General features: G+C 43.7%; 1 protein-coding gene across 4 annotated transcripts in view; it reads right to left on the reverse strand.

Moving 5' to 3' along the window:
• LOC144501688 (platelet-derived growth factor subunit A-like) overlaps positions 1-23,343 on the reverse strand; it is a 75,566-nt gene that overhangs the window by 21,403 nt on the left and 30,820 nt on the right. For all 4 annotated transcript variants that reach the window (XM_078225622.1, XM_078225620.1, XM_078225619.1 and 1 more), the window contains one exon: positions 14,119-14,151. In XM_078225622.1, coding sequence (XP_078081748.1) covers positions 14,119-14,151 — 33 coding nt within the window. The remainder of the gene's footprint in view (positions 1-14,118; positions 14,152-23,343) is intronic.

The raw sequence follows: 23,343 nt of genomic DNA on the forward strand, positions 1-23,343 counted from the left end.
GGGAGCTGTTGACTTTTAATAACTCTCCAAATTTCCCCATCTCACTCATGATGATGCCCGTTGGTGTCAAGGCTGGAAACTCCCACTCAAGTGGCTACAACTAACGTATTAAACCGCTTATTTTAAATGAAGTAATGCCCCTGTTGAAATAAAGGAATTTTGTATGATCCAATTATTAGGGATGGGCAATAAATGCTGGCCTGGCCAGCAAAGCCCACATCTCTTGAATGAATTTTTAAAAATTAAATGCTTAACAACAAATATTTATATAACCTCAAGGGTCCAACATCTACCAAATAGACCATCAGTGAAAACTTTTCATTAACAAATCCTGGTGGAACCAGGGAACCTCATTAAAGCTTTTTTTAAAAAAGAAAATCAGATCCCAAGCCTTAAGGAGATGTTTCAAATGGTAAAATTATGCGAATTTAGCTAATGCAAATTCCTTTTTAATGGAGCATGTTAAACGGGAAGCAGCTATACTTAACCTAATATTTACCAGTGAACTGAGGTGGTGAAAAACTTAGAGAATTTGTCACCAGTTATCGTAACGTAATTAGATTTAACATGTGATAAGAATTTTGATTAAGAGAAAGTAAAATGAATAAGACAGATTTCAACAGTTGTTTCTAGTCCTGAAAATGTATAGGAATTAGAGACGGGCAAAGGCACAAAATAAAATTGGAATGTTTTTTCAGAATATAATCAAGGTCGATCAGTATGGTGTGCCCATATTAAACAAAATAAAAAATACCAAAATGAGATTTCTTTGGTGTTAAGTGGCTTCAAGATGGCACACTTGACATTAACCGAGGAAGGCTTGTAATCTGATACTGGAGTCAAGAGTACATCTGTGCACTAGTGATGCTGCCAAACTAGAACATTGGTATGGCCTTAACAGACAGGTCTGTTAATGGGACTGAGATTCATCATACTGGACACCGTATTACCCTGCAAGTCAATGCTCTAACCTGCAGGGTGGTCCAATTGTGAAACATTTACCAATGCAAGATGTCAGTAAACCGCACAGTCTTAACCAAGCTTCACCCAAACAGAATCATAGAATTGTTACAGTGCAGAAGGCGGCCATCCAGCCCATCATGTCAGCACCGACTCTCCAGATGAGCATTATGACTTAGTGCCATTTTCCTGCCTTCTCCCTGTAACCATGCAAAATTTTCTATTTCAAATAATCATCTGCAGAGGGCAACAGAGGGCATCGCCCAACCCTTTGAAACAGTGCTCACATATGGGGCAGCACGGTGGCACAGTGGTTAGCACTGCTGACTCACGGCGCCAGTGACCGCAATTCCGATTCCTGGCTTGAGTCACCGTCTGCGTGGAATCTGCACATTCTCCCAGTGTCTGCGTGGGTTTCCTCAGGGTGCTCCAGTTTCCTTCCACAGTCTGAAAGGCATGCGCGTTAAGTGCATTGGCCATGCTGAATTCTCCCTCAGTGTACCCAAACAGGCACCGGAATGTGGCGACTTGGGGATTTTCACAGTAACTTAACTGCAGTGTTAATGTAAGCCTACTTGTGACACTAATAAACAACTAAAATAAAAACGAAATAAAATATCTTAGGTTTCAAGACTTTTGTATTATTATTCAATCATGGGATTTGCTGCAATGACAAGGTCTGCACACATTGCCCATCTTGAATTGTCAATGGGAGGATCGTAACGAACTGCCATCTTGAACAACTTCAGTCCATTAGTGAATGTACTCCCACAGTGCTGTTAGGTACGAGGTCACGGGATTTTGATGCAATGATGGTGAAGAAATAGTGATATATTTCCAATTCAGGGGGACTTGCAGATCATGGTGTGCCTGCTGCCCTTGCTCTTCTACGTGGTAGAAAGCAATGGGTTTGAAAGATGCTGTCGAAACCTTGGTTCCCGGAAACATGCATCTAAATTCTTGAGGCAGGCAATTGGATTGCGTCCCTAGAGATAAAGAGTGCGTAATCCATAATAAGCAAACAGGAGCTTGGTTTTGTGAATCACTACTTTGTCTGTTTTTGTGACTCTCCAGAAAAGTGATGGTTCTTGTGTGTTTGAGACTCTCAGCTGACCATAAAGATATCAGGGGTGCTTTAATATTCAGTAGGCACCAAGACAAGCCAAGACTTCACTGAGCATTGCTTAAAAAGTGAAGGTAGAATGATAGGATGCTCTTCCTGTCCTTTCTTGGCTTTTCCCTGGCTACCTCATGTCATTAGACAAATAAGTAACGTTATCTAGAAAGATAAAGAGGACATTTCTAAATTTCTTTGCTTGGCATCAATATTCCTACTGGGGCTAAAGGGATCAAGGGATCTGGAGGGAAGGTGGAATCAGGGAATGTGATGAACAGCCATGATCATAGTGAATGGCAGAGCAGGCCCAAAGGACCGAATGGCCTATTTCTGCTTCTATTGTCTATGTATGTTTCTATGTATATCAATAGTTGGAAACAAATGGCATCTATAAAGAAGTAAGTAAGTCAAATGTATTTGCTGTTCATTGCTCTTTACCTTTGTCTGAAATCGTGGTATTTGATTTTCTTCTCAGTTACATTTCTCTGAATCAAATTTCTTTTAGAATATCTTTTGAGGTGATCTGTTAGTTGTTTTTGTTGCTTTTATTTTCTGCCCTTGTCTTGTTCCTTCGCCACATAAACTCTTTTGCCCTTTTTCTCTCTCCCTGAATCACACTCATTCCATTCCTCCCGCCATCACCTTTTCTGTCAGTAATGTTTCCCTCTTTATCGAGTTTGAGTTGCTTCCCACTCTTTCTTCAGAGGTGCTGCTTGTGGCAATATTGAGCAGGATCAAGCAAGGGGAGCAGTTTCCACTGAAAGGGCTAAGCAAGTTTGAGCAGGAGACATGGGCCTAGCTCAAGAAAAGATTGAACAAGACTGGGCAGAGAGAGGAATAAGCACAACAAACAGTCAGCTATAAAATGAAAAGAACCCCAGAGCATTTTAATAATGTGGAGGTGAGTGTGAATCAAAGCAAACTAATCTTACTTTGACTTGGATTTTGTACACGCTGTTTTTGATTCTAAAGAATGCAAACACAAACATTATAAGAGACTGGTGCACTGTTGAATGACTGAAGAATGACTGAAGAAAGAGCAGTTTCAGAAGGCTGTGAAGCTGTTTCTTTGGATTATTATGTCAGAGTACAAGAGTAAATTATGTACATTTTTAAAATTAGATTCCTAGGTGCAACAGCTTGTGAAATTCTTGAACTGCCACATGCGTGTTCAAAATCAAGTTGACCATTGTCAGTCGACTGAACCAAACAACAAAGCCACCAGCAGATAATGATCCATTGAAACGTTTACAGAGAACATAGCTTTGCCTAAAGCCATAAAGAATTGAAGAGGCACTACAATGTTAAAAAAAGTACATTTTCGCACTTGGTGCCCAGCCATTCTCCTAGAATTGGTAGTTTTTGTACTGTTCACTGATGAATTTGTTAAGAATTTCCAGATTCTTCAATGGACACAATGAGGAAGTTTCTTTTTATTCATTCGCGGGACATGGGCGTCGCTGGCTGGCCAGCATTTATTGCCCATCCCTAGTTACCCCTGCGAAGGTGGTGGTGAGTTGCCTTCTTGAATTGCTGCAGTCCGCATGTTGTGGGTTGACCCACAATGCCGTTAGGGAGGGAATTCCAAGATTTTGACCCAGTGATTGCGAAGGAACGGCAATATATTTCCAAGTCAGGAAAGTGAGTGGCTTGGAGGAGAACTTGCAAGTTGTGGTGTTGCCATGTATCTGCTGCCCTTGTCCTTCTAGATGGTAGTGTTTATGGGTTTGGAAGGTGCTGTCTAAGGATCTTTGGTGAATTGCTGCAGTGCATCTTGTAGGTAGTACACACTGCTGCTGCTGAGCGTCGGTGATGGAGGGAGTGGATGTGGTGAAGAAGAAGGGATGATAATAAGGTAAAAAGGATAAGAATGAGGCTGCAATTTGCACATTTGTACCCAACAAAGTCCACACAAGAAGATGTATTTAAAGATCATAGCAACTCAAGCAGTTTTGAACACTTTTGATTTTTAGATAGCTGTGAATAATGTTCACTGAAATGACAAGTCAAGTAATTGGGCTGTCCTCATGTTTGTATACCATCCATTGGTTTTAGACAAAAGTCATAATATTGGGTTTCTTCATGGCATCCAAAGAACAAGTAATTTATATTCCGGAAGTCAACTTGCCTTGCTCAGTTCTGTCCATGAGATGAACATGGCTATTAAATGATAATCAGTAACTGGGCAGCATGGAGAAGTTGGGTCGAAGGGCCTGTTTCCATGTTGTAAACCTCTACGACTCTAAAATTCAATTGAGCAAGTCTTCATCACCTTTGACAAGGAAACACACACAAAAGTATGAAAATAAGAGACAGGAACAGACCAAGCTGTCCCATTCTCATAATGACTGGAGCATGACGGAAAGACAATGCCTGGACTCAATCATGCAACCTGGAAATAAACAGGGGAAAACACAGGGCCAACAGGAGGAATAACTGGCTGGAAAGCATGTTGTTATATTGTGGCTCAAAGATAAGGCTTGCGGCATTTGTCAACAACCGAGGTGGGAGCAGACACAAATTCTTTAGAAGCATCTTATTTTGTCAATCCACAGAACTCTTCTGCTGCTTCTGAACATCCTCGAAACTGCAGGGACTAAAGTCAGTCCTCCTCAGCAACATATTTACAAACAACTTAAGATCATCTGACGATTCTATTTGCACGATCTCTTATATCAGTAACTCCCTAGTGGGCCTCATAATTTTTCCATTGCAGGGTACTATTTAAAAAATTGTAACTGTTTACTTTCAATGGCACATTTCCAAACCAATGCACAACTCAGGAGTGCATGGAAAACTATTTCAATTGTATTAACATGATTTATTTTATAGTTTAACAAAACTTCACATTAATGGGTAGACAAAGGTGACATACATTTAAGCTTGTTTAAAAATGTAATATTGCCAGTGATATATATTTTTATTCTTTTGCGGGATGTGGGCATCACTGGCAATGGCCAGCATTTGTTGTCCATTGCCAACTGCCTGTGAGTTGCACTGTTTGCTATGCTATTTAAAGCAGCAGTTAAGAGTCAACCAGATTGCTGTGGGTTTGGAGTCACATGTAGGCCAGAATGGCAGATTGCCTTCCCTGATGGACATGAGTGAAGCAGATGGATTTTTACAACAATCAATGATAGTTATGGTCACTATTACTGAGGTTAGCATTATATTCCAAATTTCTTAATTTAATTCAAATCTCACCAGCTGCCATGGTGGGATTTGAACCCAAATCCCCAGACCCCTGGCCTGGGTCACTAGTCCAGCGACATTACCACTACACCATCATCTCCCCAAGTCTTGTATTGCTTGCAATTCTGCAGCATGGCTGTACGAAAATGGAGGCACCGATTGAGTGATTGTTCCTGTTTGCCTGTTCTGTAGATTTCGCCGAGTTTCTCATCAGCTAATACCAGCTCAACTATCTCTACTCGGAATAAGTTGCATGGTTACCTGCAGAGATTTTTGGCTGCAAAAAATGCTTTAAAAAGACTTTCCAGTCAAATGTATGATGCTTATGGTGCTGAATGAACAACTCAGGACGTCATGGGTTCATGATCCCACCATAGCAAGTTATGAAATTGGCTTCAATACATCTGGAAGCTTTCAGATTGGCCACAGAAAGTGATTATGTAAAAACTGCCAGATTGTGTCTTCAGCAATGGCCTTTCAGGACTGGAATCTTGTAATGACTTCAATCGTTGAGGTTGGCCTATTGGAATATGAACTCTCTGATTAAGGAGCCAATTGATGGGCCAATCAAGGAGCCTTTGCTTTATACTTAACCTGGAGTGTCAGTTCCTCTGGCACCTCCGGTTGTAGGCTATTAACTGAAAGCCCTCTGTGTTCTATTGTCAGAGTTGTAAATAAAGGATTTTGGTGAAGAGACTTCTGCCTTTGTAGATTTATTACAAATCTGCCAACACTACCTGATCTGTCCTATATGTGACTCCAATTCCAGACCAGGAGGGTGGGTAAGAAGTCCTGGTGGTGGAATTGCCAACTCTTTCATTTCAGGAGATAAACCAGTCGCTGGTTGGGATCAGTCGTCTTGTTAGATCAAGATCAGAAAAAGGACAAAAATACTCCTCATCCGTTGTTTCCAATATTATTCCGGAGTAAATAAGTTGGATAGGTTGTCCAGCTAGTGAATACTTGCAGCTAATCCAAGTCAGTTTCACTGAAGCCAAGAGTGACATCACAAGTTGCTTAGAAATGTTGCGCAAGCCCTTTGGCATTGTTAAGTAATACTTAAGGACTTTTGTTAAGCTTTAACTTACTGGCAATGGGTCAGAGATTTAGCTGCTGGGTGGATGGAATTCTGCCCAGTTTGATTCCAGCTGAGACGAATCGCTCATGCTCACAGCTCAAGTCACAAAATCTCGGAGAAGGGGAGATTTGGTTGCGTTTTTCTTATCTCTCCTCAGATTGTTCATAAAATTTAGATTAGATTCTCCAGATATCAGCATATTCCAATGCCAAGTCATTCATTCCCCAAGTGATTATTTTGACAGTTTCTCCTTTGGGTACCTTGTAACATGGTCATCCCTGGAGTCTGAGGGTTGACAAATTAGAAGCAATTGCATCTGTTTTTGGAGCAGTGAGTGCCCACAGAGCTCTAAAGTGGTGTCGGTGGAGATTCACAAGACTTTTGGGGAAAACCATGCCATATTCGTGAGGCCATTCAAGGAAGGAAATGAATGGCCACTGAAAGAGAACAGGGAGATTGTTTTGTCAATCAACATTGGATAACAGTGATGCTGTTTTGGAGCATAATGCCCAGCCAACACCTTGTCTTAACCTCGCACAGCTAAGCATACCTTCATCAACAAGGAGGACTTTCCAGCAACGCTATTTAAAGTGATCGCCAACTATTTATAGCTTAGTTGCTGGTTGACCTCCTTTGGCTGTTGTCTCAATTCTGCAAATGTTTCGTACTTTTCATAGTTGTTTCAAATTGCAGAAATTCTACAGGGAGTGATGTGGCAGATGCTGAAGGAACGTTTGGCAACATCAAGGCTTCTGCAGAAACTGTTGCTTCCAGGCATGAGTACACTAGTCACTATTCTCCTTGCAATATAACATGACTCGGAGAATGAGCAGAGATCACACAGAGCAGGACAGGCTGCTAGAAGAGGGAGAGGGAAAGGATGGGTTCTTAACAGGAGGCCATATCCAGCCAGGTTGTTCAGGGGGCAATGGTTCTCCCTGGAACAATGTGTGAAATGTCTGTGCTACAGTAAATACATCCTCACTGAAATTTGCACATGATGGAGCCATAACTGCACCTGCAGAGCAGAGCAAGGATTGCTTTGTCAGTGGCTATGAAGGGAACTGAGACGATGGACTTTTATGCCTCCTTCCAGGCTGGCGATATTTGCAACATCTGGCAGTTTGCCATCTATTATAATGTAAGGGTGGTCACTAAAACTTTCCAATTCAATGAGAGCTGACTAAACTGCATTATCCCTGGCCAGAGGGAAGGCGGCGAACAAACACAAAGCTTTACTAAGACTGCAGACGTCTCCATGGTGTAGGGGTCATTGATTCATGCACATTATAGGCAGAGCATACCAACTCCAGAACTGAAAACAATTCCACTCCTTTAGCATCCAGCTGGTGTAGGACAATATGCAGCATATATTGTGGTTCATTGCACGATATCCTGGCAGCAGTCAAGGATGCCTTCATTCTGTGCCAGTCTGCTGTGCCAGTCACATTTTAGCCAGCATTGACAATCCAGAGGGTGGCGACATGGTTACATGGGTTACCCACTAACAGCATGACTAATGATTCTGGTATGCAACCCATGCACATGTGGGAAGCATGCACTTAATGAAAGCCATTTGGCCACACGGATATGTGATAGAGGAAACCATTGGTGTACTGAAACAGTGCAGCGGCTGCCCCGATCGCTCTGGAGGAACCCTGCAGGAGTGGGCAGATCGGATGTTAATTTTGTGCCACATACTGCGCACCTCGCCATCATGAGAAGATGGCCCATGCCACCAGCCAAATGGAAAATAGCTGCTAAAGCAGGAGGGTGAAGAGCAGGAGGAAGTGGAAGGAGGAGGAATCTTAGACATCCCCTTTCTGTCCAGGCTGTCCATGGAGAACTCATCAGAATGCAGGAACTACGACCCAAATCCCCAATTCACCAACAGCCCCACACCTTGCTTCCCTTCACTGTCCCCTTGGCCACAACACAAAAATAAAAGCCATCACAAACTGAACATTCCAAATAAATGTACAAAGCAACTGATGCCACATTACACTCAAATATCAACTTGTACATTCCCTTAGTGCCTGTCTTCCATCTGTCTTTGCCTGGCCTAGTGATCCTATGCTGTGTTACCCCAGTGACTGGAACTTGGGATGACGGAAGGTTGTCTATTCAGCAGGGAAACTGCAAATGGTCTTGGTAAACCCTTGAGCAGCTCTGGACCTAGAAGGCCCAATTGTGGACTGCACCAACTCAGCAAGAGTAACAGCCACCTAGGCTGGCTAGCTGGCAAGAATACAAGCAGGGGTTTTCGGGGGTGAATGCTCTCTTCCTGAGAAAGGGCTGGAGATTCTTACTCCATGGAGTCACTGCTCTTTCCTGGAGTGGCACCTCAGAAATCCTGCTGATCTGCTGGAGGGGAGCTTGCTGCTCTAACCGTCAGAAAGCCTCTTTACACACTCTAATCAATAGCCGCAATGGTGGCAGTCTGAGTTTCCCAGAATGCTTACAATGCAGAAGGTGGCCATTTAGCCCATCGTGTCAGCATTGGCTCTCCAAATGAGCATTATGACTTAGTGCCATTCCCCTGCCTTTTCCCTATAGCCCCACACATTCATCTAATGCTTTCTTGAATGCCTCGATTGAATCTGCCTCCACCACACTTCCAGGTAGTGCACTCCAGACCTGAACTACTCATTGAGTGAAAAAGCTTTTTCTCACATCACATTTGCTTTTTTTGCAAATCACTTTAAATCCATGCCCTCTCGTTCTCAATCCTTTTACAAGCGGGAACAATTTCTCCCCTTCTGCTGTGTCCAATCCCCTCATGATTTTGAACATCCCTATCAAATTTTTTCTTAGACCATATGACCATAAGACATACGAACAGAATTAGGCCATTCGGCCCATCAAGCCTGCTCTGCCATTTGATCATGGTTGGTATGTTTCTCAACTCCATTTTCCCACCTTAGCCGCCTTCTCTCCAAGGAGAACAATCCCAACCTCTCCAATCTATCCTCATAGCTGAAGTTTCTCATCCCTGGAACCATTCTTGTAAACCTCATCTGCACTCTCGCCAATGCGTTCGCATTCTTCTTATAGTGCGGCGCCCAGAACTGTACACGATATTCCAGCTGAGGTCTAACTAGTGTCTTGTTTAAGTTCAGCATAACCTCCTTGCTCTTGTACTCTATGCCCTATTAATAAAGTCCAGGATGTTATATTCTTTGTTAATTGCTTTCTCCACCTGTCCTGCCACCTCCAATCATCTATGCATATATACATCAGATCCCTCTGCTCCTACAATTAAGAATTGTACCCCTTATTTTATCTTGTCTCTCCATATTCTTCCTACTAAAATGCATCACCTCATACTAAAAACCATAAGACATAGGAGCAGAATTAGGCCACTCGCCCCATCGAATCTGTTCTGCCATTCAATCATGGCTGATATTTTTCTCATCCCCATTCGCCTGCCTTTTCTCCCATAACCCCTGATCCCCTTATTAATCAAGAACCTATTTATCTCTGTCTTAAAGACACTCAATGACCTGGCCTCCACAGCCTTCTGCGGCAAAGAGTTCCACAGATTCACCACTCTCTGGCTGAAGAAATTCCTCCTCATCTCTGTTTTAAAGGATTGTCCCTTTAGTCTGAGGTCGTGCCCTCTGGTTCTAGTTTTTCCTACTAGTGGAAACATTCTCTCCACATCCACTCTATTCAGGTCTCGCAGTATCCTGTAAGTTCCAATAAGATCCCCCCTCATCCTTCTAAACTCCAACAAATACAGACCCAGGTCCCTCAACCGCTCCTCATAAGATAAACTCTTCATTCCAGAGATCATTATACTGAGCCTCCTGTGGTCCCTTTCCAAGGCCAGCACATCCTTCCTTAGATGCAGGGCCCAAAACTGCTCACAATACTCCAAATGGGGTCTGACCAGAGCCTTATACAGCCTCAGAAGTACATCCCTGCTCTTGTATTCTTGCCCTTGCGACATGAATGCTAACATTGCATCTGCCTTCCTAACTGCCGACTGAACCATTTCATCACATTAAACTTCATCTACAAACCATCTGCCCACTCCACCAATTTGTCCATGTCCTTCTGAAGTTCTACACTGTCCTCTTCACAGTTTACAATGCTCCCAATTTTTATGTCATTGGCCAACTTTGAAATTGTCCCCAGCACACCAAGATCTAGATTCCAGATCATGAATAAATATCAGAAGTCAGAAAGTTAATCTTGAAGGGCACAGTTTAAGTTCCACATCAGCTCACTAGTGTTTGTGCTGCAATAGTAGCTGTAACATCAGCCAACAAACATTGCATCATTGTCAGTGTGTGTGTGTGTGTGTGGGTGAGTGTGTGTGAGTGTGTGAGTGTGTGTGTGAGTGTGTGAGTGTGTGTGTGGGTGAGTGTGTGTGTGAGTGTGTGAGTGAGAGAGACGTACCAGCATTTCTATACTGGAAAAGTTTATTTATTCATTAGTGTCGCAAGTAGGCTTACATTAACATTGCAGTGAAGTTACTGTGAAAATCCCCTAGTCGCCACACTCCAGCACCTGTTCGGGTACACTGAGGGAGAATTTAGCATCCCAATGCACCTAATACTGTGCCAAGTTGCTGCTTGACTCCACCATACTCCTTCACACTTACCGCAGGCTTCCTGACAGGTTTCCCAATGCACCCAAGCATCTCTGGACATACCCATCAACATTCTTTTGTGCCCTGGTGTGTGATCTCATCCACCAGCGAGCTGGCACCTGTGAATTTCCTGCCCGCTGCTTTGGCCACATACATGGAGATAGAGTTTAATTTAGATAAATGTGAGGTGATGCATTTTGGTAGATTGAAGCAGGGCAGGACTTACTCAGTTAATGGTCAGGCGTTGGGGAGAGCTACAGAACAAAGAGATGGAGGAGAACAGGTTCATTGCTCCTTGAAAGTGGAATCACAGGTGGACAGAATGGTGAAGAAGGCATTCGGCATGCTTAGTTTCATTGGTCAGAACATTGAATACAGGAGTTGGGACGTCTTGTTGAAGTTGTACAAGACATTGATAAGGCCACACTTGGAATACTATGTACAGTTCTGGTCACCCTATTACAGAAAGGATATTATTAAACCAGAAAGAGTGCAGAAAAGATTAACTAGGATGCTACTGGGACTTGATGGTTTGAGTTATAAGGAGAGGCTGGATAGACTGGGACTTTTTTCCCTAGAGCATAGGAGACTTAGGGGTGATCTTATGAGGTCTACAAAATAATGAGGGGCATTGATAGGGTGGGTAGTCAACAGCTCTTCCCAAAGGTAGGGGAATCTAAAACTAGAGGGCATAAGTTTAAGGTGAGAGGGGAGAGATACAAAAGGGTCCAGAGGGGGCAATCTTTTCACACAGAGGGTGGTGAGTGTCTGGAACAAGCTGCCAGAGATAGTAATAGAGGCGGGTACAATTTTGTCTTTTAAAAAGCATTTAGGCAGTTATATGGGCAACATGTGTATAGAGGGATATGGGCCAAATGCGGGCAATGGGACAAGCTCAGTAGTAGAAACTGGGCGGCATGGACAAGTTGGGCCGAAGAGCCTGTTTCCATGCTGCAAATCTCGACGACCCTGGACCAATACCCTGGACTCACTGGGTACAATCTTTCCAAAATTGCACAGCGTGTTGGATCAGATGAGAAAAGCTGTGAGAAGCTCACCAGCTTCACAGAGACCTTTTCTCGCCAAGTTAACATCTCTCTGATGCTGGTGAGGATCACACAGCCAGCTGGAGAGGTGGGGCCTAAAAACACCAACAACGCCGAGATTCTGCCGATCTCAATGTTAAACTGAGTGGCATGGTGGCACAGTGATTAGCATTGGTGCCTCACAGCGCCAGGGACCTGGGTTCAATTCTGGCGTCGGGTCACTGTCTGTGTGGAGAAACATAGAAGATAGGAGCGGGAGGAGGCCATTTGTCCCTTTGCGTCTGCTGCACCATTCATCACGATCATGGCTGATCATCCAACTCAATAGCCTAATCCTGCTTTTTCCCCATAACCTTTGATCCCATTCGCCCTTTGAGCTACAGCCGCCTCTGGAGTTTGCATGTTTTCCTCGTGTCTGCGTGGGTTTCCTCCGGGTGCTCCAGTTTCCTCCCAAAAGATGTGCGGGTTAGGTTGATTGGCCATGCAAAATTGTCCTTAGTGTCAGGGGGACTAGCAGGGTAAATACGTCGGGTTACTGGGTGGGATTGTAGTCGGTGCAAGCTTGATGGCCAAATGGCCTCCTTCTGGACTGTAGGGATTCTATGATTCTATAAATTAAACCCCCCTCCCCACCAACCAACAGACATTGTCCCTCCCATGGACATGCCCCATGCGCGCGCGCGCACGCACGCACACACACGCGCACGCGCACACACAGGATATGCCCTCCCCACAGACATCGGGAACCCTCCACACAGACATGGTCCCACCCCACAAATTTTGGGACCTTGCCCCTCCCCCCTCTCCCCCTGCGGTGGATAAGGGGAACATCCCCCAAATCCCACATGCAGAAGAGGACTCTCCACCCACAGTCCCTCTTGGATAAGGAGAATACCCCCATATGGAGAATGGAGGGTCCCTTATGGTTACGGGGAATCTCTCTCCTTTCCTTCTCCTCCAGTAAGTTCCCCAGTACACAGTCTGAAAAGCTTGAAGCACATGCTTTATGTCCCAGGTGAGACTGGCAGCACCTCTCCAGTCACAACGCACCTCCCCTTTAAGAGGTGCAGACTAGCTTTAAATGGTGCTAGCCATATTGTTCATAGAATCACTCTAAGGCAGAAGGAGGCCTTTTGGCCCATGGAGCCTGCACTGCCATATTGTTCCCTGTTAATGTGTCCAACCAATTAACAATGTGGTTAGTGTTGGCTGGATTCTGAAGCCATTGAAATAAGAAGGCAGCATGAAGTTGGTTAGTTGCCTGTGGTGTGATGCAGGTTAATCACTGCCAGGATCCCAGCACTCATTTTTATCTTGATTGAATTTAGTCCCCACACATTTTTTCTGTTCCTACACTCTTCCCTGTATAAAGATGTGTTTCCCTCCCCATTTTATTCTGTTCTCTTCCTCAAAACTCGAGAGTAATTAGTAATTTGGCTTTTGTGCCTTGCCACCATCACCCATTCACTGTATTAAAGATCAGGGTGGCACGGTGGTACAGTGCTCACCACTGCTGCCTCACAGTGCCAGGGACCCGGGTTCAGTTCTGGCGTCGGGTCACTGTCTGTGTGGGGTCTGCACATTCTCCCCGTGTTTGCGTAGGTTTCCACCAGGTGCTCGTTTTCTTCCCATAGTCCAAAGATGTGCGGGTTAGGTTGATTGGTCATGCTAAATTACCCCTTAGTGTCAGGGGGACTAGCTAGGGTAAATATGTGGTGTTATGGGGATAGGACCTGGGTGGGATCGTTGTCAGTGCAGGCTCCATGGGCCGAAAGGCCTCCCTCTGCATTAGAGGGATTCTATGAAATTTTGGACATCTGTAATTGACACTGTTAGCAACGGGCTGCTTAATAGGAGACTTCTACCATCAATTTGCCAATTATAGAGGTACAATTTGAAACCAGCTGGATGTGTGATGGAACTATAAAACAGCTCATATTGTTCTAAAACCAAACTTCAAACACAGACAGCATAACATTAAAAACAAATCACACCATTGAATCTTAGTGCTAAATCATTTACACTATCTGCTTATCTGGACTTGAGCTTGAATCCAGATAATACAATTTAAACCTTCCCACCCACTATTCTTAAACAGACAATCAAACAGTATCTATACAAGGCCTACCTATTTTGAATGTGGGTCTGAAACGAGGAGAATCTGTTGAGAGAAAATAAATTTTAAAAAGTAAGGTGCAAATAGCTGGGACATATGTTTGAAAGATTATCACTAAAATAAATGCAGTCCAATTATGCATAAATGTATTTGAATAACGCGTGTTAATTTGTTGCAATGTAGCTTCAGTATGCCAAGAAGATCATTATTCATTGGCAGAGGATTTTCTCCAGCTGTAGTAACATAAGCAGGGGCATGACACATCTATACAAGTGTACACAAACGAACTTAGCAAAGTTCACACACAAGATTAATACAAAGCAAATGTCTGCATTTTAAAACCACACATAGTATTAATCCTCTGGGCAAATAGAACTGATGTGCCTAGCCTATCAAACAGTTCAACTTGTAATCTGACAGATAAAATATTAGCGAGCTTGTTAGAGAGCAAAAAACGAAACTAAAGTGAAAATAAAATATATCAATGACATTTCCAAGTGACATATTACACCGAGGTTCAAAAAATAAGTTTGAAGGGATTGATTTATTATCGGAGTGAAATGTCTGTTTCCATGTCATAAAGCTGATGCAACTTTGGAATTGTAATGACTGAACAAGTTTTGCGTTTAACCCCCACCCCCCCAGCAATGTCACCGCTTGGTAGCTCTATATTATTCAGATTTATTGCCCAATCTGTTATTCCCTCACCAAGGCAGGTGGTTCCACAGTAGACATTAATTATTAATCACTGATGTAGTTTCAATGCCAATGTCTACAATACTTAACCCCCAGGTATGATATTTCAGGCAACATCTAAAATCAATCACCTCACTCACACAGTGAGCACTTTCTAGAGGAACTGGTCGAATTTGTAAAACTTACGTGAAGTTAAAAGAAAACAGGATGAGTGCAATCAGGCTCCCGGCTCTGTCCTCAAATATGGACTGCTTGATGGAACTGAGCCTACATTAAGAGTAATTGGTTCAGGCCTGGGTGATTATTTCATCTTTTATCTGCAAATGGGGGTTGGAATTCAGCCAAGCTGTTTCTTTCACTGATTTGAAGGAGCCAACTGAGATCTTGTGGTTTAGATTTGGCACCAAGTTGTCTTCTTAACCCAATGGAAAAATGTTATTAAACCTGAAAAGTGTCCGCAGACTGACTTTCAACAGGGCTGGGGAGACACAGCCTGCAGTTCTTCAGTAATTCATCCTTTTGCGCAAGTGTACCGTTCTCCCTTCTCAATACATGTGGGATCATCCAAGATCTGACGAAAAAGAAGCTGCACAAATTCTTCCTCTTCTTTCCTGAGTCAATGTTTGCCATCTTAATTCAGTTCAGGAGTTCATTTTTTAGCCAATCACAGATTCATTCGCTAAAGTAAGCTGGCCAAGATTGACACATGGGCAAGTATTTTAACAAATACATCAACCTGTTTAAAAATAAATGGGTGAATAACAATGTCCGAATTGTTAACAATTTTGCCTAATTAAAGAAAAGAGAATGGCTTAGTAACAAATGGTGCATCAGCAATAAATGACTGACCTGCAAAATAAAGATTAGTTTCACAACAATAGACAACAGTTTCATGTGGCGTGGATTCGAACAACTGTCGTCACTTTCTATGCCCCAGGGACTTCTAAAACAGCAACAGACCAACATTTTCCCTTGCACTTGGAGCCTTGCTTGTTTACATCAAGTGTTACAGTATTTTATGCACGACATTCCTTTCATTTCTTGCTTGTTTTCTTGCTCCAACATCTTGTTCTCATGTTTCCCCCCCATCAAAAGTGACTGCTTCTTTCTCTGAGAAGCTCACAATGCCCCATGAGAATGTCGCCAGTCAGAATATTTAAAATCGCCATAAGCCCAGCACACTTTCAAAATGGACAACTTGTATAACACTCTCATGAATCATAACATTTTAGACAGTCTCTTATTGCTGAACTTATTTATGTAAGGGACTTTTATTAGGTGAACACAAATAGATACATTATCCCTTTTCATATTTCTCGCTTGAACAAAGTTCAGCATAATCTGAATGCTCCATTGCTCAAACAGGTTCATCACATTCCTCAGGTAAGACAGGCCGGAATTCTCCGTCCTCACCCCCAGCTGGGATTCTCCGGCCCTGCTGCAACAAACTGAGTTTCGGCTGAGCGGCAAGTTCTCCGTTCTCGCTGGCAGGAACAGACTAGATCGGAGAATCCCAGCCTCTTACTTGGAGCTCCCATTTTGCACCTACATTGACTTAGTTTTGGTAAAATTATCAAAGAAGAAATGTCTTCCCTCAGAATGCCTAAAGCAGGCAGCAATTCTATTTCTTAAAGGTTTCTGATATGAATGCTTACTCACCAATAAAGATAATAATTTCCCCTTTCTTAAAATGTTGATAATTTCTCAGACAGGCACAATTTGTTGCCTTTGCAAATATAACTTATGACAGTGGCATAGTGGTTACCACTGTTGCCTCAAAGCGCCAGGGACCTAGGCTCGATTCCCGGCTTGGATCACTGTCTGTGCGGAGTCTGCACGTTCTCCCCGTGTCTGCGTGGATTTCCTCCGGGTGCTCCGGTTTCCTCCCACAGTCCAAAAGAAATGCTAGTTAGGTGCACTGGCCATGCTAAATTTTCCCTGAGTGTACCCGAACAGGCACCAGAGTGTGGTGACTTGGAGATTTTCACAATAACTTCGCTGCAGTGTTAATGTAAGCCTACTTGTGACACTAATAAATAAACTTCAAATTTTAACTTCAAGGAACATGCGAGAGCTTAAGGCGTCCTTAAATTTGGATCAATGTGCAAGTTTCCTTGTTTGCACAAGTGACCGACATATTAGCGATATACAAACCATCCCATAAATCAATTGTTTAACTCTCCTACATGTAGACAAAGCTGTTGATAATTTATAATGTAAGGAGTCTAACAACACCAGGTTAAAGTCCAACAGGTTTATTTGGTAGCAAACGCCACTAGCTTTTGGAGCGCTGCTCCTTCATCAGGTGAGTGGGAGATCTGCTCATAAACAGCAAATAGGGCATATAAAGACACGAACTCAATTTACAGAATAATGAATAATGATTGGAATGCAAGTCTTTACAGCTAATCAAGTCTTGAAGGTACAGACAATGTGAGTGGAGAGAGCATTAGCACAGGTTAAAGAGATGTGTGTTGTCTCCAGACAGGACAGCCAGTGAGACTTTGCAAGTCCAGGCAAGTTGTGGGAGTTACAGATAGTGTGACATGAACCCAAGATCCCAGTTGAGGCCGTCCTCATGTGTGCGGAACCTGGTTATCAGTCTCTGCTCAGCGACTCTGCGCTGTCGTGTGTTGTGAAGACCGCCTTGGAGAACGCTTACCCGAATATCAGTGGCTGAATGCCCGTGACCGCTGAAGTGCTCCCCAACAGGAAGTGAACAGTCTTGCCTGGTGATTGTCGAGCGGTGTTCATTCATCCGTTGTCGTAGCGTCTGCATGGTTTCCCCAATGTACCATGCCTTGGGACATCCTTTCCTGCAGTGTATCAGGTAGACAATGTTGGCCGAGTTGCAAGAGTATGTACCATGTACCTGGTGGATGGTGTTAACCTGGTGTTGTTAGACTCCTTACTGTGTTTACCCCAGTCCAACACCGACATCTCCACGTGATAATTTATAAAACAGCCATCCTGATGAAATATTCACCTTCCATTTTGAACTACTGCCAGCTTTCCAAACAATAATAAAGTTAAATGTAAAAATTCTATGCGCAAACCTTTACGTTGCTCGGACGGGCACGTGCCCAACGCAGAAGCGTGTAAAATCATGCGAGAAGGTGTCGAGTTCATGTCCCACTGTCACCGTGGCCTCGCATGACAGGTGGGATTTTATGGCCTCATTCATCCCGAAACTGTAAAATCCCGCCCGAGGTCAACGGATGTTCCCAGTGTTCGCCCCTCGCCCACTCCGATTCTCGTGGGCGGCGGGGCAGTAGAATTCCGACCAATATTTCAGTCAATGGGCATAGAAGCGAGTCGGAATCGTGCCCACCGACAATCAAGAAGCCAATTTAAATTAATTGAACAGCAATTGACGGGGTTTTACATTGTGGCCCACCCATCTGTCTTTAAGGTCAGCCGATTGGCCCGGCAGCCTCCGGGCGGGATTCTCCGATCTCATCCGTACCCCACCCCCACCAACCAGCATGGAGAATTTGGCAGTCAGCCAAAATTCCAATGAGTGCAGTGGAGAATCCCAGCTGCAGACGAGGTCGGAGGTTTTCGGCATTTATCTTTGATCCAGGATGGGATGAAAGTCAGGGCTCAAATAAAATTAACAAGTGTGCCTGGGGACTGAGATCTGTGTGCAATAGTGCGGCCCAGACATTCATGGCATAGTTTCTCCACTGATATTTATTATTTTTTTTAAACAATAACTATCTGAGCTCCCTGAGACAGTTCCGCAGCAGATGACCCCCTGAGAGAGTATGTAGGAAGCGCCGGCCTGCACGTTCATTTTTCCCACCCCCCTCCCGCCCTCCCCGGTGGCACTCAGCCTTTCACAGAGCACGTTTCACACTGGATGGCCATTAGTTGACCAACCAGTGTAATATCGTGTTAACAATGCCATCTCTGTTGGGTTTCACACGCGCTTCTGCCAACTTCAGGCGTACTCTGAATATAAAATTCAGATCTATGAAAAGTTACATAATAAAACTACAGCAACATCATCCTGTCTGGAATACTTACTGGAAACAGTAAGTAATGTTATGCTAATGAAGAAAGAATTCAATGGTGCAAGCTTAAACACAACGCACTCAGCAGTGGTTGAGAACTCTCGGCAGAGGATTTTAAATGTACACAAAATTACTGAAACGTCCTTTTCATTAAAGATCCATTTAAGTCCATTTTGGAGTTTAAAAACAGGGAGGCTATGTTGCAGCTGTATAAGGTGCTGGTGAGGCCACACCTGGAGTACTGTGTACAGTTTTGGTCTCCTTACTTGAGAAAGGATATATTGGCACTGGAGGGGGTGCAGAGGAGATTCACTAGGTTGATTCCAGAATTGAGAGGGCTGGCTTATGAGGAGAGACTGAGTAGATTGGGGCTATACTCATTGGAATTCAGAAGAATGAGGGGAGATCTTATAGAAACATATAAGATTATGAAGGGAATAGATAAGATAGAAGCAGGGAAGTTGTTTCCACTGGCAGGTGAGACTAGAACTAGGGGGCATGGCCTCAAAATAAGTGAGAGATTTAGGACTGAGTTGAGGAGGAACTTCTTCACCCAAAAGGTTGTGAATCTGTGGAATTCCCTGCCAAGTGAAGCAGTTGAGGGTACCATATTGAACATTTTTAAAGCAAGGATAGATAGATTTTTGAACAGTAAAGGAATTAAGAGTTATGGTGAGCGGGCGGGTAAGTGGAGCTGAGTCCACGAAAAGATCAGCCATGATCTTATTGAATAGCGGAGCAGGCTCGAGGGGCCAGGTGGCCTACTCCTGCTCCTAGCTCTTATGTAAGTCTTCCCTGGGCATTTTGGGATAACACATGAGAATTTATTAATTTAAGAGTGAGGTTATTTCCATTAATAAATGTTATTTATCATGAAATACATCATTATTTGGCTTAACCACTTGTAATTTCTTGTTTCTAAGAAATAATACAAATTATTAGGTCTTTTCAAACTAAAATCTACTTTGAGAAATTATTCATCCTATTTTTGGCACCATCTTGGCTCAAAAAACATGATGTAATATATATTTGCAATCTGGTTGCATCCAAATCAGTATGTGCTATTTATTCCCTACCATTCCATTTTAATACCTTGTCATTTACCAAGCCACATATCACCCTCCTCACCAAGATGTTCTTCTTTAGTTGCTGCATTGAACAATTCCTCATTAAACAGCGATTTCAACTTGCACCTCAGACCCTCTAACACATGCCCCACTGACTTGGCCACATTCCTGTACTATCCCGGCTCACCTTTCTTGAGAGCTCCCTTTTCTCCCTGTGTTCAAGATTGTTCTAGATCACTGAATTAACCTTCTTCATCGGTAAGTATCTTGTGACCTTGTAAACATGTGGCAGTCTTTTCTAATCGGATCAAACATAGTGCTACTTTCCTCCTGCCTGGAGCTGGAAATCTGGTTTTGATTTTCAGTTTGTTACGCAAGTCCAGTCTGATGGTTAAGCTAAGACAGCCCTGAAGGACTATGAGAACAAGGGCATTGAATTTCAGGAAGTTCTGCGGAGCACTGCTCCCATATTCTGCTAATCGAGCGCACATCAAGTTAGCCAGAGTCTCAAAATCAGGGAAGAGAATGATAGCCAGCGTTGTAGTGATTTGGGCTGAATTATTAAATTCATAGAATCCCTACAATGCAGAAGGAGGCCATTCAGCCCTTCGAGTCTGCACTGACCCACAATCCCACCCAGGCCCCATCCCCACATATTCACCCTGCTAATCCCCCTGACACTAAGGGTCAATTTAGCATGGCCAATTCACCTAACCCACACATCTTTGGACTGTGGGAGGAAACCGGAGCACCCGAGAAAACCCACGCAGACACGGGGAGAACGTGCAGACTCCACACAGACAGTGACCCAAGGCCGGAATTGAACCTGGGTGCTGTGAGGAGGCAGTGCTAATGATTGTGCCCCCCCCCCATCCCCCATTCACTGAACACATTCAAACCTCATTTTCGTATCAATAACCTTGCAGCCCTAAATACACAATATCCCTCTGTGAGTTCTGTGGGCTTTATTGCAAACTGGTAACAGAGGAGAAAAAGAGATCTCAACTGCTTCAAACCTCAGCCAAGTATTGACCGCCATAAAACACTTCCACTGGCTAAAGAGTAAAACAAATGAAGCCTGTACTTTTTTTAAAAAGAAACAATCTTCTTTGTAAGGCTCAAATTATGTTCTTTTAATTATTCCCAGCTAGAGCAAGAAAACATTTTCAGAATAAAAATAGAAAGGGCCAGAAACAAATCTACCACAAGTTATGTTTATATTCTCATAAGATCCATACGGCAACATTTGCTTTCTGAAGCAAACTCGAAGAACCTCTTCAGACAACTGAAACATTGCATTGAAACAAATTGAGGATATTTGACTCTTGATTTGTTTTTAAGTTAAAGCCTGAGGGTTAGGCCCCTCAGCAGAATCCACCTCTTACTTTCAAGGTGAGCTCTGTCAATTGATTTTCCGCCACTGTTTCCCAAGGGCGCCCGTTTGAAAAGGCAACCCAGCAAGGGAAAGTAGCATTTCCATCTCTCCAGGTCCTGCTGCGTTTAACGGCCGTTGAAGGAGTGGCCGTGGCGGCAGCGATGGAAACATGCAGCCCTCCCAACCAAAAAGGAAGGAGTACTAATGGATGATAACTGTGGAAGAGCAGATGAGGTGGGGCGGGATATGGACTGCAGAATGCCTGATCTGCTAGACCCTTCCCAGTGGCACACAGTGGTTAGCACTGCTGCTTCACAGCGCCAGGGACCCGGGTTCGATTCCTAGCTTGGGTCATTGTCTGTGCAGAGTCTGCACGTTTGCGTAGGCTTCCTCCAGGTGCTCCAGTTTCCTCCCACAGTCTGAAAGACATGCTGATTAGATTCATTAGCCATGCTAAATTCTCCCTCTGTACTCAAGCAAGTGCCGGAGTGTGGCGACTAGGAATCATACCTGGAGTGAAACATCTTGTACTCACCCCAATGCCAAAATCAAATGTAAAAACTTAGGATCTAGGCTATCTTCATAAAACACCTTGGAATTCCAAGGTCATAACAACAGTAATACACGAGGGTTTCTATGGGTGAGACACTAATGGAGTGATGCAAACCTCACTTCCACATAGTAAGGAAGTATGTGAATTCTGGTAGCACAACCTCATTATCAAGTTCTGAAGATATTGGACAATAGTCGGGTGTGCTACAAATCAGGTTTGCAAGGCCACATACCCAATTCCTGAAACACCAGCAGGACCTCTTAAAACTCACTCCACTGTGTTTCACATGCTAGCTAATCAACCTTGTCTCATACTTTGCTCCTGGGTGGTCAAATCGAATCACCTGTACATCTGAAGAGTAGTTCAACTCACCAAATTATCATTTACTCTGCAAGGGTGGCACATTGGTTAGCTCTGCTGCCTCACACCGCCAGGGACACGGGTTCAATTCCTGGCTTGGGTCACTGTCTGTGTGGAGTTTGCACATTCTCCCCGTGTCTGCGTGGGTTTCCTCCGGGCGCTCCGGTTTCCTCCCAAAGATGCTAAATTCACCCTCAGTGCACCCGAACAGGCGCCAGAGTGTGGCGACTAGGGGATTTTCACAGTAACTTCATTACAGTGCACTTATGACTAATAATAAATGAACTAAAAAGACCTTTCTCTGGACTGGAGATAGCTGAGAGTTCAACCTTGAGCCCCACAAGACTAACCAGCAGCATGGGTTTGAAGAAACACCATTTTTGATTCCCTTTGTCTTGGGAACGCTTGAACTCCCAGCAAGAGGAAATCCCATCCGGAGTTATTGAAGCAGCCAGCTGACTGACTTCTCGCCCAGGCTTGTTACGGCTTCTGAGATTTTTCTCATACACAAGAAGGGAACACAAGTTAAAAATTGTGTTAAAAACAAAATGTGTAAATGCCTGTGTCGCCAATTTTAGTAAATAGTTATACTGTTAAATTATCAGTGAGTATTACTTTGAACGCATTAACTCAAAGGACAGCAGAACAATATAGTGGCCTGACATGATATGTAAAATCAGCAAAACTTAGACAAGGATTTTCACCTGGTTCAGGTGCATAGAGTCAGGACATTTCCCAGCACCTCAAACCCAACCTGGGAAAACAGGCATGTGGTTGGGATTTTCACATTGCAGGGGACTGGGCAGGTGCAGAGACGGACTGAGCAGAAGGCCTACCTCTGTGTACCGACCCATACATCTCACACCCCACACATTCATTACACCCCATGGACTCCCACACCCCCATTTCACCCATGGCCCTTTATAGATTCTATGCCAATTCATGCCAACCCATGACCCCACTCACTACCCTTTGCCCTTACCCTCTCCAACCCACCTGGTATCCACACTGAGCAAACATCAGGGGACATGCTGACCTAAATAAAGTTGTGTGTTTGATGATTATATCACTATTTAAAGAAAAACACTCATTGATTTAGAAAAAAAACATTTAGCACATTCAAATTCCTTTGACTAATCTCTTGTAAAAATAATCATTTAATTTAAGTAC

The sequence above is a fragment of the Mustelus asterias genome, chromosome 12 (assembly GCF_964213995.1).
Source record: "Mustelus asterias chromosome 12, sMusAst1.hap1.1, whole genome shotgun sequence".
Lineage (NCBI taxonomy): Eukaryota > Metazoa > Chordata > Chondrichthyes > Carcharhiniformes > Triakidae > Mustelus > Mustelus asterias.